Here is a 19,089-nt window from a genome sequence, read left to right as displayed (position 1 = left end):
ACTTAACTGCAAACTTGATGGAACTATTAAAAGAACAGCAAACTTATCCCAAAGCAAGCAGATGAAAAGAAATAATAAAGATTAGAGTGAAAAAAGCCAGACACAAAAGATAAATATTGTATGATCTCATTGATATGACCTAACTTTAATAAGCAAACTCACTGAGTTAGCATATAGAATGTAGGTAATCTAGGTAACCTAGAGATAGACTGGGAACAGAGAATGGGGAGTTGCTGCTTAATTTCTACAAAATTTCTACTTAGGTTGATTGTAAAGGTTTGGAAATGAATGGTGGTGATAGTAGCACATTATTATGACCTTGATTAACAGCACTGAATTACATAGGTAAATATAGTTAAAAGGGGGAAACTTCAGGTCATATATGTTAGAATAAAAGTTAAAAGATAAGACGTAACACTGTAGAACACAGTGAATCCTTTTGTTGATGATGGATTATAGTAAATAATAAATAGTGAAGGTGTAAGAACATTCTTTCATTAATTATAGCAAATGCATGAAACTGATACAAAGTGTTAATAATAGGGTGGTATGTAGAAAAATACACCTAAAGTAAACTATGCAAAATAGTTAATAGTACTATTTTAACAATCTTTCATCAATTGTAACAAAGGTAAAGAATGGTTGTTTTTTAAAGTAGTACAATTACAAACAGTGCAATTGTAACAAATGTTCCACACCAATGCAAGGTGTTGGTGGTGGGGTGGGTATATAGGAATCCTGTATTTTATGCATGATTATTCTGTAAACCCATAAAGCATTTTGATATTATTTATGAATTCTAAAATGAAATATAGATTATGCTTGTAAATGAATTGGTTCTTCGGGCATAATAACCCTTTGATTGTATTAGATTCAGCTGAGAAGTCTGATTAAATTATGTTAAGATTAGGGCTTTGATCCAATCATATCATTACAGTGCAACTCAGTATGGAGTCCCAGCCCCCTTGACTTGATAGAACAGACAAGGAAGTAGACACACACAAGCAGATACTCAGGAGGAGAGAGCGCTCCATAGACACGGCCTGAGAAAAGAGATGAGCCTGATAGTCTACCGCTGACCTTGTGGAAAGACTACAGCAGCTGAGCCCAGAAAGAAATGAGCCCCAGGGAGACTGACTAGCCCTATGCCAGCCTACAGCTGAGAAAGGAAGAAGCTGAGACCCTGAAGCCTTAAGAGGAAGAAGAAAGGAGAGACCAGGCAGAGATGGCCCGCCATCTTGCTTCAACACGTGGCAAAAGACTTTGGTGAGAAAGCATCCTTGAGATGGACTTTTTAGGAATGTGTAACTTTAAGTTTCTACCCCAAATAAATACCCTCTATATAAGTCAACAGAGTTCTGGTACTTTGTATCAGCACCCCTTTTGCTGACCAATACAACCCACAACTTCTCTAATGAGAACAAATTAACAAATAATAATTGGAGTAAAGTTTTACATCAATGCTAAATTTCTTGAACTTGATAACTATACCTAAGGTGGTTACATTAGTGACCATCCTTGTTCTTAGTGTACATGGAATTATTTAGTGTTTAAGAAGCAAAATGTCTACAGTCTACTCTCAAATGTTTATAAAATAGATTGGCAAGCAGACAGACAGATGAATGATGGATGGATAGAACAATATGTAAATGTGGCAAAATGTTAAAAGTTGTTGGACCAGGGTATGTGGGTGGGGGTATGTTAGAGTTCTCTGTATGCAGTTTGTATTATTTTGCAACACTCCTGTAAGTTCAAAATTCTTTCAAAATAAAAAGTTTTTAAAAAATTACTGGAATCAAAACTTTGCTCATTGTTTTCATTCCAACCAAGCATTTATTAAAATAAAAGCATCAGTATTTTGTGCATATGAAGAATTCCTTTTTTTAGGACAAAATAATTTGTTAGCTTTCTTCTGTTGAGCTAATACATTGAATGTAATTCCCAAATTGCTAGTTTTCAAGAAACAATTTTGTTTTGCAGCATATCGACCTGAAAAAAAGTATGAGTCTGTAAAATATCAGGTATTTTCTTCCAACTGTTGAGTTTCGCTATTGCTGCATTTTGGAATGTTATTATGGATAAAAATTTGCTGTTGCAACAAGGAAGCATGAAACAATTAGAAAAGGGGATTGTGGTTGGACTGAATAATTGATTAGTGGGCAGTTACTAATATAAAAACAGATACAATCAACTCCTTTTGACACTGCTTTTCCTAATCTGCAAGGTTTTCCAGAGCACATTTTCAATTTAAAAGGCTACATTTCTGCTATTTAGCTTGCTCTATAGAACACCTTACCTATCAACTGATGTGTGTGTGAGGAAGGAAACTATTTTATAAGTAATCTAAAAAGCTAATAATTGCCAAAAAAGCCTTCATTCTAAAATCAATAGATGTGGTACTTAGATTATGAATAACAGTGAGATGGCATGCTTTGTTGAAATATTCTGTGAGCCAGAAGTCAGGAAAGCTGCTCTATTCTTTCATCCACCAGCATCCTAACCAAGTTATTAAGACTTTTTGAGGCTCTATAGCTTTATATTAAATGGGGATGGTAATACCTGTTATGTAGTAATCACTATGTTGTTGCAATGATATACTACATATGAAAATACTTTGTCCATGAAAGGGCCATTCATTCATTCAATCAATATTTATTGAAAATTATCCATGTGCCCAACACTTTTTCCTAGGCAATGGAAAATCATAACATGACCCCTGTCCTTATCCAGTAGGGAGCATGGGCAAGTTAAGAGGTCTCACTATGCATTGAGAAATCCTATAAAAGAGGTAGAAGTATAGGGAGAAGTATGGTTTCTCCCTCAGCCCTGGTGAATCAGGGAAATTTTACTGGGAGAATTGCCATCTTAGGAGAGACCTGAATGATGAAGAGCAGCAGGTAATGAAGGGTAGAGGAAAGTTTCCCAGGTACAGAGAACAGCATCTGAAAAGCCTCTGGAGAACAGAGAGCACATGGTGCTTTATGGAAATAATTTTTTAAAAAAATTAGTATGGCCGAATTATGGGAAGTGGTAGGGATAGGAAAGTGAGTTTCGAGAGGTAGGCAGAGACAAATCATGAAGGAGCTTGTAAGCCACATGAAGGAATGTGGACTTTGTCTCAAGGGCAGTAAGGGACCATGAGAAGGTGGGAAACAAGTGATCAGATTTATGGTTTATAAAAGTCAAAGGGCAGAATTGATTGTAGGGAGTCAACGAAGCAAACCAGCTAGGAACCTGCTTCAGAAATCCATATGAGAGATAGTAGTGGGGTCAGGTGGGGATGGAGAAAAGTAAATGCATTTTAGATATTTGTAGGAAGTAGAATTGATGAGGCTTGATAAATGGGAGCTGATGGAAATACTGGGAGTTAAGGATAAGTACCCGGTGTCGGCTTTGAACAAATGGAGGATAGTGATGCCATTCACTGCGATTAGGGACACAGGACCGGTGTGGGAGTGGGGCGAAAAAGTCACTCAAGGACATGAGGTGCTTATCCATGCCAAGAGGTCTAACAGGCAGAGGAACAGATAGGGAGCTCTGGGAACCAGCAGATTTGGGTCATCAACAGAGACAGATTAGCGTCAATGGGATGCATGAAATTTACCAGGAAGAATAGTAAAGCGAGATAAAGATTAGGATTCTGTGGGACAACATTTAAGGGATGGCCAGTTAAAGATCAGAAGAAAACACGATTTTAATAGCTAAAATTTACTTAATATCTATTATTTTCAAGGCACTGGGCTAGGCCCATGATACATGCAAGTCCTAAAAGTTATAACAACCCTACCAATTTACTGGGACCACAGTGACAGGGATCTGGTTTTGTTGTTGTTGTTTTACCTTTTTCTACTTTGGGATTCAGTCTCTTGTGAGATTCTATTTGGTCTAGGCCACTGGTAAAGCCAGACAAGACACCTCAACTCTAGGTCTTAGACAGGAACTCTTTCCCTCCCTTAGATTTGCTTTAATTCATTTATAGAGTGATAAGGCACAAAGGGCCAAGGTGAAAGTGTAGGCCTAAGGCACAGAGGAAAGGGAGTTGTTTTGACTGGCTTTGTCTCCATACCCTTGACCTGGGAACTTGGCAGCAGGCCTCATGGGTTCATAAAATGAAGTTCAGATCAGCAAAGATAGGTTCTACACTGGAGGTTGGTTAAGGCCCAAGATAGGAATGAAGGATTTCTTGGACTGGCATTGTCATCTGTGTGCTCTGTACTTCCATTTGGGGAATTGTGCGGGCAGCATTGTTACGATTGTGGGAAACAAAGGCATGCTGTTTCCATGGTAGCAAGTTACTTTCTGACCACTGGGTCATGCTGTCCCTAGAGATATATGTGTAGGTGGCTAATCTCTCTGAGAAACATAACATTCCAGCAGAACCCAGACTTGATATCTCAAGTAACCCGGGCAACAAGATTTATGAGTATACTTGTTTCAATAACATAATAGAACATCTTGGGCTTTAGTTACTATCTTATCCACTGTGCACTGTGTTTTCACTAATGAAGTTATGGGAATAGTTAGCTAGAATAGTTGCTGGTTCTCACGGTTGCTTGGGGTATATAAAGAAGCCCCTGATATTAATAAACTTGTCTGATGAGCTTGGGCTTCAATGCTCACAGATCCCCTGATCCCAATCTCTCTTTGTCTTTCATTCCTGATACCCTTCAGGTCTGTGACTCCAACATCTGGCACCCAACGTGGGGCCCGAAGCAGTGACTGCAGCAGAGATTCTTCCACGACAGTATCGAGAACGTGGAACTGAAAACCTTCCTGAAAGGTTGAGGCGTCCATCAAAGGGTGACTCGAGTTGACCACACAGTGGTAAGAATTTTAATTAATCCTGTTTTCCACTAGCATCAGGGTATGGGTAATCAACCAGGATGGCTGGAAGAATATTCACAGGTACTGAAAACTCTTTTAAATACTGTCGGAGTCTCAGTAAAAACTGCTAATTTACTTCAACTTTTTGCTCTAGTACAAAAACACTGTTATTGGTTTCAGTCTCAAGGAAAAAATCTCTTAAATCTTAAACAGTGGAAACAAGTAATGAAGGCGCCACTTAGAGCATACTAAAAAAGGAAAACTATACCCCGTCAGTGTGGGCTTTAGAACAACAAATTGCAGCAGCCTTAGATCCTTTACAGTCTAAAGAAGGAGAGAAAGATGAAATTACTATATTTTCTAAGCCCATAAGTAAATTTGAAATGAAAGAAAGTAAATTGGAACAAGAATAGGAACTTGAGGCAAATGGGGAACCATCAGGTTTCTTCCCTTATCCTGATATTAGCCCTTTCATCAATAAAAGCTCAGTGAAGTGTCCTAATGAAATATTTTCTGTGTATCCAGTACAACCCTCTGCACCTACTGAATTGCCTTCTGTTACTAAGTCTAAATTAGAAATGTTTTCAGATATTGCCAATGCTTTGCCTTATGTTAAACAATTATTATCTGCTTTCCCTGTAACATTACATGCAATACCACCAGATACAAATAATTTGCAAGGGGGTGTCGAGTTCCATCTTGAACCAATATCTCTTAAACTATTGAAAGATTTAAAACGGGCAAAAATACTAAATAAAGTCCTTGTTAGTGAAATCAGGCTTGTAAGAAAACTCTCTGTTAAAGTGTTGACTAAGATAAAGAAACTGTTCTGGCAGCAACTCTGCAAACCCCCTGCTGTCTACATGACAATGTAGCTGTGGGCTAGTGGGGGTTAATAGAGTTAAGCCATGTTTCCATGCTAATTCTGATTGGGCTTAGTTAACCAAGATAATAAAATTAGTACAAAATTTTTATCAAGGTTTAAAAAGGAATTTTCAGTTTTAAATCAATAGTTTACTCCTGAACTTCAAGTCTCAGTATAGTCTTACAGAATAATAATCCAAAAGTGTATGTTAACAGTCTGTCTAAATTGCTAAATTAGAACTTAACTACATTTATGTTGCTCAAGTTATCTTAACTGATTTCTGATAACTAATAAAAATGTTTCCAAGTACAATCTTGCATGTTACAGGCAACATGGACTCTAGAAGAAATCTTAAAAAGTAAACTCTAAAATATGATTTAACGGAGAACTTAAAAACAGCTATACCAAGAAAGTAAGAATTATGAGTTAATTGCAAACTGTATGTTTCTGTTAATGTGTTGTAATTGTTTTGTGTCTGTCTGTTCGTTCAATGTCAGTGTATATTTTGATACCTCTGGATGGTAATATAAATTTATAAAAAAATTTTAAAAAAGAGCTCTATTCAAATGGCCAAAAATTAAATAAGCACTTATATTAATACTTAAGTTTAAATGTTAATAAGATCTCTACAATGATAAAAATTGTAAGTCTTGATTAACAAAATTATTATAAGTCTTTTTATAAAAAGTTGTTCTTGCCTAGATTGAAATGAATAGTCTATTTTTTTTCACAGGATAAAATGAAGGATGTAAAACTTAAATGAATATTAAAGAAGGTTAAAAGTTTGTGGAACTGCTGACTGAAATTTAATAAGTTTTTTCTAAAGAGTGTGTTTTGTCTTAAAGCAGGATGGCTATTTTTCATAAACTCTTGGAACTTAAATGCATGTGGCAAGTTATAGAAAGTATTGTGGTAACTTTAAGTAAGGAAATGTGTTCTGTGAAGGTAAAATTTGTCTTAAAATAATATAGTTATAGTCTATATGGTTATAAATAACTGTAAGAAGTTTATGAAGCATTGTTTAAATTAAAGTGTTTAAATGGCTAATTCCAAAAAGTCATTATTAAACAAACCTGAATTAATAATAATAATAATAAAAGGTAATTTCATAACAGGAAAACTCAGCAGTAGCCAGCCTCCCCTGCCAACTTGCTTCTAGGGGACTGTTTCTAATATTGCATGCTACTAAGTATTTAAAGTGAAGAAAAGTTTATTATTTTAACAAGCTTGTTTAGTGTTGATGGTATTATATGTTATAAGAAGTTTACCTGGTAACTTAGTATGTAAGATATATAGAATGTGTTTTTATTATTAAGGAAATAGGAGATGATTTTGTCCTAAGATAAAATGATTAATTAATGGGAAAGAGTAGAATGTGGAACAAAACCTAGGTGAATACTAAAAGTATAGAAGGTTCTTTTAGTCTCAGTATAGTCTTACAGAATAATAATCCAAAAGTGTATGTTAACAGTGTATGTAACAGAAAAGAAATTTTTATGATTAAAGTTAAAGAAAATTTGATGGGTCTATCTTTAAAAGGTTTAGGATCAAGTAGTATACTAATGCAAAGTTAAAATTTTGTTCTTTCTCAAAGCTTCTTAAATCATTAATCTGTTTTGGTAAAAGTTTTTATCTTCAATAATCAGTATACAAAGAAAGTCTGTTTTATCAAAATAGTTTCTTGTGCTTTAACCTCATCATTTCCTCGGTGTTCCAAGAAGGAAAAGTTTTATCTCTTTTAAAGGAACATAATGTTCAAAACTGCTTTCTCAAAATCAAATCCTGAAAAGTAGCCTTTTATTCCAAGCTAATTATAAGAGATTTATTCTTTTACCTTGAAAGAAAAATTAAAGTAATAGTTAAGTTCATTTAATATGTTATAAGTCAAATAGAAGGTGTTTAAAAGTGTTATAAAATTAACAGTTTTTTTTCTTTAACCTTCTGTTAATTAAAGTTGTATGAGTAAAAGTTTCCTATGAATGCTTAAGAGTGTAGAAAGTTACCAATATTTCAGCATAATATTAAAGAGAAGTACAATGTGGTTAATTATGGTTTTAATTATTATAAAAGAGTATGTGTCACAAAAACAACCTCTTATCATAGATTAAAGTAACAACACTGTAATATGCAGCAATCCCAAACACTGCTAGTTTGTTGCAAAAAGTTAATGTCCAGCTGTGTTGGTATCACTTTAAAACTTGCTAAGACTCTCTTTAGTGTCTTCTTAAACAAGTCAAGCCAGCTGCATTCCTCTATCTGTAGAAAACCCAACAATGGACTTTTGCAATGCTTTTCAGGGCTATGTGCATAGCCCAACCATCTTATAACAGAACAGTTAACTCAAAAACATATTGAGCCTTCTAATAGTTCATGGAATTCTCCTGTGTTTGTTATTAAGAAAAAAATCAGGCAATTGGAGACTGTTAACTGATTTAAGAGCTATTAACAAGGTCATGAGCCCTATGGGACCTTTGCAACCTGGGGTTTCACAACCATCCATGATTCCAAAAGATTGGCACATAATTATTAATTGATTTAAAAGATGCTTTTTTCATGACTCCTTTGCATCCTGCTGACAAAGAAAAATTTGCTTTTTCTGTACCTGCTCTTAATAATCAGGTACCTATGCAAAGATATCAATGGTGTGTATTACCACAAGGTATGATGAATAGTCCTACCATGTGTCAATTGTTTGTGCATTAGCCTTTAGAAGAATTAAGAGAAAAATTTCCAAAAGCAATGATTATTCATTATATGGATGATATATTGTTTGCTCATGCTTCAAATGACAAACTGCAACAGTTATTTCAGTGTACTGAACAAAATCTTCCTGAGTACTCATATCCAGTCTCATTCTTCCCTTCCTGGTCCTCTAGCTACCCAAAATGCAAGAGTTAATTTATTAGTAGAATGTTTGCAAAATGCCAATAAATATCATTCATTAACTCATATTAATACTAAGGGACTTAGACATAAATTTCCTCAAATAACAAAACATCAAGCTCAAGAAATTATTCGTACCTATCCCACCTGTGGACCCTTAACTACAGTGCCTTTTCAGGCTGAGACTAATCCCAGAGGCCTGGCTCCTAATCAACTGTGGCAGATGGATGTTACTCACATACCATCATTTGGTAAATTACAATATGTCCATGTTTGCATTAATACTTACTCTCATTTTTTGTGGGCTACTGCACAAAGTGGTGAACGTTTTCATCATGTTTGCTCCCATTTATGGTCTGCTTTTGCTGTAATGGGATGCCCCTTGAAAATTAAAACGGATAATGGCCCTTCTTATACTAGTAAGTCTTTTACTTCCTTTTGTTCTACGTATGCTATTGTGCATGTTACGAGCATTCCTTACAATCCTACAGGTCAAGCCATAGTTGAACGCAGCCATTATATCCTAAAAACTATGCTTAAAAAAAAGGGGGGGAGATGATGGTATTATAACACCAAAAGATCAATTGGCAAAAGCTTTATTTACTTTAAATTTTCTTAATGTTTATAATTCATTGACACCTGTGGAATGTCACTTTGGAAAATGTCAAACATCTACAGTGGATGCAGGAAATGAAGATCAACCAATATTCTGGAAAGATATTTTAAGCAATGAATGGAAAAAAGGCAGGGTTAAAGTATGGGGGCAAGGCTATGCTCTTGTCATTTCAGAAAATGGAGAACAAATTTGGTTACCTGTGAAGAGGATTAAACCTCGGAATGAAGAGATGGGTCTCCTACAACTTCTGATGATGGTGATCGTAAGTAATGAGGAAGCTGCCGGTAATTACACTTATTGGGCCTATATACCTAACCCCCCATTACTTAAGAGTGTTAACCTGGAAAGATCCATTCTTTCATATATATCTGAATAAGACCCAAATATTCCCTGGACCAATTGATGCTCGATTGCCAATTAAACCCTATGAGGAAGGACACAGAATCTATAATCTTGTATTACCATTTGATCACCAACCCTTATGCATTGGTAACCATCCTTCCTGTATGTATGTTAAAAATCAGGCCATAATTATCTTCAAAAATAATAATACTCAGTTTATTGAGACTTTATTTCCCTCTTACAATTTTATCTTGACCAAAACTCCTTCTTATGACTGTCCACAAAAGGAAAGTAGGGATAAAGAAAGATGGTAAGAGTGCCACATAGGAAGAGGATCTGTCATTTTTAATGATTCCTATGAAATAGTATGGGATAGTGTCCTAATAGGGAGTCCCTCTCCAGATAATGACAGATTTATTTGGTATGGTCTAAAAAGTAAAGGACAACAAAAAATAATTTTTACCAAAAATAATAGTATTTGAAAATATAAAGGGAAATGGATCCCTTCTCCATGGTATAACATTACATCTATACATAAACAAAAGAATTTGTGGAAAGTTTTTTAGGAATAGCTCCTACTATAGAATGGATTGGGAATAATAGTAAGAATGGTCAATATCTGCATTTAAATCAAATTCATCATCTTCAGGTGTGTGTAAGAGATCCTTATGTGTTTGTGGTTGGATTAACTATAACCGAGAATGCTCTATTTTATAAAAGTGAGGCCTTGCATACCTGTTTGTCTGAGAACATTTTACAGAATGGAGATTTCATTACAATGGCTCGAAGGCGGCAGGGAGTGTGGATTCCAGTGCGACTGAACAGAATTTGGCAATCATCACCTGAGAGTCAACTGCTGTTCCATATGGCTTGAGAAATCCTGAAGCGCTTGAAGCGATTTGTGGAACTGCTAATAGCTGGCATATTAGGATTGATTGGTGTCATTGCAGCTGCCACTACAGCTACCGTGGCCTTGCATGAGATGGTGCACACTCAACAATATGTGCATGAATGGCATAAGAATGCTAGTGATTTATGGCATAGTCAAGGACATATTGATGGAGAATTAAAAAGTAGAGTTAATGATTTAGACTCAGCAGTTTTACATCTTAGAGATCAAGTATATAACTTAAATCTACTTAGGGGATTGAAATGTGATTGGAATGAAAGTAACTTTTATATTACTCCACTTGCTTATAAAAATTCTATGTTTGATTGGGAAAAGATTAAAAATCATTTGATAGGTCATAAAGGTAATATGTCATTAGAAATAGAAGAATTACAAAAAAGAATATTAGAAATGTCTCATAATCAAATTGATGTAGCTGATGATAAAGATATCTTTAATGATTTAATTTCTCTTTTTAATAAATTTAATCCAGTAGATTGGTGGAAGTCTCAACATTTTTTATCAGCATTAGGAATAGGATTTTGTGTGTTAATCTTGTTGCTCATTGTTGTCGCTTGCCTGGGACGAGAAGTATGCCGAAGACTGCACCATGTTGATGCGATGGGACAAGCTAATAATTTAGTACTTGCAAAAAATCTGATATAGTTCCCCATGGTCAGAGCACTTGGCTGGTAGTCAATGACAGGTAAGACTCTCAGAGGAGGGCAACCTGAGACAGGCACAGCCACCCTGACTAAAACAAAAAGGGAGAACTGTGGGAAACAAAGGCATGCTGTTTCCATGGTAGCAAGTTACTTTCTGACTACTGGGTCATGCTGTCCCTAGAGATATATGTGTAGGTGGCTAATCTCTCTGAGAAACATAACATTCCAGGAGAACCCAGACTTGATATCTCAAGTAACCCGGGCAACAAGATTTATGAGTATACTTGTTTTAATAACATAATAGAACATCTTGGGCTTTAGTTACTATCTTATTCACTGTGCACTGTATTTTCACTAATGAAGTTATGGGAATAGTTAGCTAGAATAGTTGCTGGTTCTCACGGTTGCTTGGGGTATATAAAGAAGCCCCTGATATTAATAAACTTGTCTGATGAGCTTGAGGCTTCAATGCTCACAGATCCCCTGATCCCAATCTCTCTTTGTCTTTCATTCCCGATACCCTTCAGGTCCGTAACTCCAACAAGGATAAGAGTCAGGCATTTGGCTATCTGCCATCACTCCATTTCACCTCACTCTACAGACATGAGACACACCAACATCACAGACAGGATGAGATAAGATGACATGCATCCCAGTTTGCCCTCAACAGTTCTGGTTTATACCTTTTGTCCCAACATCCTCAGTTTAGAGTTTGACACATTCAAAAATGTTCCAATATAGACAATAAATAATATGATTAACCATATAGACTTAAAGCCTAGGCCTAGTAATTTTTAAACCAAGGCCTTTTCTGCTTCTCTAGACTGGTTTATGTGTTTTATGCTATTCTGGGACCTCTTCAATAAAAACTTATCACTACTTTTCAAAGTATATGGCACTCAGTTGTGCCCTGAATTTCAGCAGAGTTGCAACACCTACTCTCCAGGTCACTGGACTCACCTAAGACCACTAACAAAGAGATGATGATGGACAATGCCCATTCCAAAGAACAGAGAGTGTCTTTAACTGATAGCAAGATAGTTCTATCCATCTGCCCCCATGGGGTCTAAGCTCTCTTCAATTAGAAGTAGAGTAGGCATCACATCCCAATATCCTCAAGATTGGGGAATAAACAATGGACTAAAGTAGACATTATTATTCTACTATAGATTCAGTATTATTCTACCAATGGAAGAATTCTTATCATTGTTATAAAGGCAGTGGTAATCAGAGGTTCTGAGGGATGGGACAGGGAAGAATAGGTGTTTTCGGGACATCGGAGTTGTCCTGCATGATGTTGCAGTGACAAATACAGGCCATTTCATATTTTGTTATAACCTACAAAATTGTGCAGGACAAAGCATAAACTATAATGTAAATTGTAATCCATGGTTAATAGCAATGCTTCAATATGTGTTCATCAATTGTAACAAACATACCATAGTGAGGGATGTTGTTGATGTGGGAAAGTGTGAGAGGGGGTGGGAAGCGGGTATATGGGAATCCCTTATATTTTTTATGTAACATTTATGCAAGCTAAAGCTACTTTAAAAATTAATTTAAAAAAAAGAAAAAAGTATATGACACTGTTAGAATACCTACATACACAGATATATCATCTCTGTAGGAGGACAGCAAGTTATTAAAAAGGGGATGAGTAAAGAGATATACCTAAATATGAACCAATCAAAAGTCTAAACAGGTAAATTTTTTTGCATTACATTGGTATTTAAAATTTCAACTCTATCTCCCAACATTTTAGAATATTCTTATATTCCTTCTTTCCTGTAGATTTTATTGTGATTTGGCAATACCTGTAGATTTTTAGAAGTTTAATGTTTTCCTTTCCAAGTTTCTCTCCCAACCCATAGTATTTCCTATAGTTTATTCTTTGAAGTCACATCAAAGATCTTAACATGTATCACCTGCAATTTAGTTAATGTTTTCCTTAAAACCCTATGTTTGTTGGGTAATAAGGAAACTTTGATAATGAAAATGGTTAATCTAAGGGCATTTTATTAGGGGAATGTCAGGGTTGGGCCTCAACGTATAAGAGTTTAACACTTACAGGCATTTCAAAACTCTTGGCAAGGTCCATTATGTCCCAAAGCAGGCAGAAAATGAAAAACTATTTGGGATAAGTGAAATTGGGCTAAAACAAGGACCAAAGCACAGGAAATAGTGAAATTAAATTGCTCTCTATGAAGACCTTTGAATCTCAACATTCTTGGGTCCCCTAATTCTAGTCTGCTATCATCCAGAACTTTGGGTTTAAGCCTCAGGCTTAATAAACTGAAATAATTTTCTTTATATATTTCCTATATGTGGTAATTATCAGTTTACAACTAATGTGTTTTGTTAATGGTACCAAGAACTTCCTTCTATCTCTCCTCCCCAACCCCCGAAAATCCCTCTGTACAATACCTTCAGTTACTGTGTAAATACATCACCTGTTGGGTAAACAAAAGGTGTTATTTAGGAATTTTGATTCCACTTTAATCCATATATTTCTGATATACTCTCCTAATAATCTCAAATGATGGAATAGACCTCACCCAAGTCATGTGACATTTCACCTGGAAGTGCTCACAGCAGTTGACTCCTGGTGGTCACAGAGAAGTCTATACACATCTGCAGGTGTTCTAAAATGATCATCATGCTTCTGTGCTAAACCCGTGCTTTCTAGAGAAATAGTAGATCATATCCTGCCAAAGTCTCTTATTGGGCTGGGAAAGCTTCAGAACCCAAAGGCAATGTCAATAAGAAAGAGCAGAGAAATGATCCCTTCTACCAAGGAAAATCTGAGCGCACTGTAGCCACCACGATCTCTCCTGGTTCATGTCTCATTCACGCACACTGGTTCAGGAAGAAGCCCAAAAATGTTGTTTATGGGATTGGAAAGTCGGAGCCTTATCCCTGATGAGAGGAGTGGGTTTAATTCAAAGTACTGGCTGCCCCAGATACATAGGCTACTCCATTTTAAGGTTGTACACACACACACGCTTAGAGGTAGTTGTATAAAAGTATCTCATATGACAGCCATATATATATGAGCTACCTTTTTCATTCTAGGGTTCAAAATTATTTCAGTTACCATCCTTACCTCATCAGCAACTTTCCATATTTCTTGATCACTCCATTGTCCATAGGGATCCAAGTTTTTTCTAAATGTTCCAGAAAAGATAAATACTTTCTATAATAATATGGAAAAAAGAGAAAGCATGAGTAACCTATATATCTTTTTACCTTTCCCTTATTTTACTGTGAAATATTTCAAGCAGAAAAAAATATAAAAATCATATGAAGAACACCCATGTATTTCCCATCCAGTCAAATTTTAATCTTATTATATTTGCTCTGTATTATTTTTAAGAAATGAAATTATTATGGTAACATTAGAACACTTTTCTAATCCCAATTTTTTAAGGATAAAGAAAATAAGATAATTGTAAATTATGAGAAAACAAAAATTTGTACATCTAGTAGTTTTCCTTATTATAGGCAAATATAAAATTAAACTAAAAAACTAAAAAAAGAATAAATTTGTGGGTTATAAATCACTTACTAACAAATTCCTATTTTATTCTAATATATTTTCCATAGTTTTTCTTTTTAAAAGCTAGCTTTTTAAGTGATTTTGAAATTGCTTCAATGTACAGACACTTATTTTAAAAAACATGTTTGGTCTATAAACCAAGGTACACCTCTTCTTACATAAGCAGACAGCCACAGGAGAGGATCACAGCTTAGAAATCAGTGGAATGGAAATTAAATATTTGTTTAACTGAACACACTTTACAGATGAGATCAATCCCATTGAGGTAACAAAATGACATTCTCATTCCCTACAAGGAGCATTGCACAGCCTTTAACCTGAGACACTCTTCTTGCCATATCATTGTCTACCTAGGATTGTCTGTATGATTAAAAATGTTTTAAATGAAAATCGCTGACTCATTGGGATGTGTTGATAGTAATATCTTTTATGTTAATGTTTAGAACAATTTTTTTCTTTGCCTTTTTCCCCCTTTGGTTAATAACATTCAGAAAGAAAAACTAAGAACTGCATTTATTGATGTCATTTAGCTTTCACAAATTGCCTTAAGACTGAGAATGCTCAGTGCCCACCTGGTCTGTAAGGAACTGCACAAAGCAAGTCTGCCCCAGATTAACAGTGTTTCATGTTTCTCAGGCAGAACGAGACTATCCTCCCATTGTAGCCAAGTTCGGAGAGGGCTACACTAAAGACCTCATCCCCTGAGGCATAATTTATGGCTGAAAAAACAAGGCTATTGCCAAATATCTCAGGAACTCTCTGGAGAGGGCAATAAGAAGTCTTAGGCTGATTTTTTTCAATTTCTCAACATCAAAAATATAAAAGCATCTTATCATTGAAAATCACCTAAGGATGCCTACATTGCTTTAGAGAAGTTGGTATGAGATGAAGATCAAAATAATAATAACAATACATATATATGTTTGTATGTGTGTATGTGTGTGTGTGTATATATATATATCAAGAATATATTTGTGCATCCTCCTCCAAACTTTCAAGTAAATGAAAGTAATGTCCAAATGAGCTAAAGAAAGCAAGCAAAGAGTATAAGGGAAATTCTGGCAAACTAAAGATAATTAAACAAGAAGTGGCTGTGAGAATTTATCAACTCATTATTTAAGCATTTGGGATTGTATAGTACCTAAAGTTCAAAGACTTGCAAACAAAATTTTGTAATTTACTGGTTTTTCCTTTCTTTTCTTTTAACATTGTGGTTCTTTATATAAAAGATTTCTAGTACTGAGAGGAATGGGAAATGACTGCGAAGAGTTTACCAAGTGTCAGCATACTACATGCTTCAGACAAGTTAGCTCACTGGGTAGGAAGAGGCTGGCACACAGAGCTCCCATTAGCAGATCTACTGTGCTGCAGGCCCTGGGGCAGACTCTTTACATATGTTCTTCTTCCTGTCAGCCTAATGAGGTAGAGCCTGCAGGAAGAAACTGTGACTGGGAGAAGTTAAGTGACTTGCCCAAGATCACTCATCTACTAGATTGTAAAACTGGAATTCAAACCCAGGAGTGGTTTGTCTCCAAACCTGTGCTCCTTACCACCACAGCAAATTGGTTCAAGTCCTACAGGAACTAGTTTTTTTTTTCCATTCTGGAGTTCACATAACATTAAAGGTTGGGCAGGAGCAACCCAATAGGTCCGTGAAGAACCCATCAGCTTTCAGCAGAATATTCTTTATTTAAGTTGCTCTCCACCTCTCTGGTCATAGGTTTGGTTCCTGTACTGTGAATGACAAGATTAGCATCTTTTCCTCTTAAGGACAGGGTTTGATGGATTTCATATGGGCTACAGCCTCATTGTAACTTTTAATGAGACATATTCATCCAATGGAAAAGCACAAAGAAAGGGTTAACTTTGCCTAAGTGGAACAAGGTCATTATCCTGGAGGACTGTGGGGGGGGAAGTAATGCTGCATCACAACAGACACAGTATTTATTAAAATCAATGTGGCTGCACAGATGCCCAAGTAGTGCAGTTCTGGCCTGACAGGAATATCTACAAACATGATCCCCAGTTTTCTCACTGTAAAATGGGGAAATCTTTCTTCTCATATCAACTCTTCTTCTAGACCTCCCCCACTTAGCATATGGAATCTTCCCTTCCTTAATCCAGAAACCTGGGAATCATCCATGACTAGCTTTCTTCCTGATTCTCCCACACTGAGTCAGTAACCAGTCCTGCAGATTGTTTTCCCAAAATGTATCTTGAATCCCTTTACCGCTCTATCTCTGTTGCTACCATGTATCTCCAATACACCAAAATATCTCTCTGGTCCAGGTCAAGGGCCTCTTAATTGATTTCTTTCCTTTCATTCCTGCCTGCCTTCCAGTCCATTCTCATTTAGCAATGAAAGCAATTTATAATTATCAATTAGATTATGTCATTAAACCTTTAAAAACAATCTTCAATGGTTCTCCTTTATCCTAGAGATAAAATTTAAAAGCCTTACAATGACCCACAAAAACCTACATGATTTATCCCCTTCTACTTCTTGTCCACTTAGTGCCTTTCTTCACCTCCTTAATTTTTTCACTCCAGCCTCATTGGTTTTTCTTCACTTCCTGCAACACAGCAAATCCTCTGTTGCCTTTTCTTCACAAATTCTCTTCCCTGTGCTCGAGAATCTCATCCCCTACATTTTTCCTCTGACCAAATACCAAATCCTTCAAGTTTCGAATTAAATGTCACTTCCTCAGGGGCATCTTTTTTTAAAAAAAATCAATTTTATTGATACATATTAATAAAGTATACAATTTATCCAAAGTATATACTCAGTGGTATTTGATATAATCACATAGATGTGCAATCATCACCTCAATCATCATTAGAGCTTTTTCAAAAAACAAAAAACAAACGAACAAGAAAATTCTTTACTTCTCAATCTCTCTGTGCTTACCCTGCTGTACAAAGCTGCTATTTCTGGGTATTCTTGTGCAATTACTTATTAATTACTAAGCAGTTTTATTGATATATATTCATATACTATATGATCCAGCCAAAGTGTATAATCAATAGCTTTCATTTTTAAATTTTTATTTTAAATTTTTCAAAGTACCTGTATTTTTTAAATTTTTTAATTTAATTGCCTTTTCTAAAAGATACATAGATCACAAAAAATGTCACATTAAAAAATATAAGAGGTTCCTATATACCCCACACCCCCCCACACTCATCCCACATCAACAACCTCTTTTATCATTGTGGCACATTCACTGCATTTGGTGAATACATTATGGAGCACTTCTGTACCACATGGATTATAGTTTACATTCTAATTTACCCTCTCCCCCAGTCCATTCAGTGGGTTATGGTAGGATATATAATTTCAGGGGCAACTTTCTTGATACTCAAAACCCAAAGAAGTCTCCTGATACATGTCTCATAACACCTGTACCTTATTTTCTTAGGTTACAGTGAATATGAAAATTATATATGCATGTGTGATTGTTTTGTTTTTAATGTTCATTTCTCCTACTTTGTTGTGTACTGTGTGCTTAGCATAGGGCTTTGTGCATTATATATGCTCAATAAATGCTGTATGAGTGACTGATAAAATGAATGAATAGGTTGACATGAAGATAAAAAGTTAAAATATTTTAAAAAATCATAGCCAGGGTTTAGCACATGTTATTTTTCTTCCTTCTGGAAGAATAGCTAATGAAATTTATAGTCTTTAAAAGAATACAACAACAATCCATTGAAATTTTGCTCTTCCTTTATTACTGCTTAAGAAATGGAATGCCTAAACTTTTCTCATAATAGTCTAATAATTTACATATAATGCATATTAAATATATACTTACATAGTATATATTAATTATATTTAAAATAGATATTCTTTAAAATTATGAAGGAAGAAAGCTGTTTGCTGAAATTAGACATCTAAAAAGTTTAGGTGTTGTAGATTTGATACCATTTGCAAATTCTGTAGGTCTTTTGTTTACAGTCCATTTTCTAGCATTAAAATAATGAAGTCAGTACTCCTTTAATTTTAAAGAAAAATGAACTGAACAAACTGGTTCGGTTAGAATTCAACTTCATACAATTAATCAGATATTCCATTCCTGTGTTACAAATATTATCTGGCACTCTGTTGCTACCAGGGGTACCATTATGTTTCTTAGTTCTGTTTTCTAAACTGTTTGAACTTTCTCACAAATTCACCTCTAAAGTTGAAAGTTCCTTGGAGATCACCAAGTCCTCTTCCCTGGATTAGAAACGAAAACAGTCAAAACTCTGAGAAGTTACATGGTTTGGCCAAGGCAACACAGTCAGACTGAATGTTTGTGCAGCAAAAAATACAGCTGAAACTATATAGCACAATGATCCTCCCTCTATCTCCCTCTTAAGCAATTGTTCACAAGTGGGAAAGTTAAGATGTGCAAATATTTGGTATTTATTTAATGTCATGTACGGTATAAAGAACAATTCTTGGGA

General features: G+C 35.4%; 1 protein-coding gene across 2 annotated transcripts in view; it reads right to left on the bottom strand.

The window, feature by feature from the left end:
- The window catches only part of CFTR (CF transmembrane conductance regulator), a 199,564-nt gene that overhangs the window by 7,820 nt on the left and 172,655 nt on the right, over positions 1–19,089 (bottom strand). For both annotated transcript variants that reach the window (XM_058297260.2, XM_058297261.2), the window contains exon 24: positions 14,188–14,277. In XM_058297260.2, coding sequence (XP_058153243.1) covers positions 14,188–14,277 — 90 coding nt within the window. The remainder of the gene's footprint in view (positions 1–14,187; positions 14,278–19,089) is intronic.

The sequence above is a fragment of the Dasypus novemcinctus genome, chromosome 5, assembly GCF_030445035.2.
Source record: "Dasypus novemcinctus isolate mDasNov1 chromosome 5, mDasNov1.1.hap2, whole genome shotgun sequence".
Lineage (NCBI taxonomy): Eukaryota > Metazoa > Chordata > Mammalia > Cingulata > Dasypodidae > Dasypus > Dasypus novemcinctus.
Note: the sequence above shows the minus strand (reverse complement) of the source record. Positions and strands in the feature narration are given on the sequence as shown.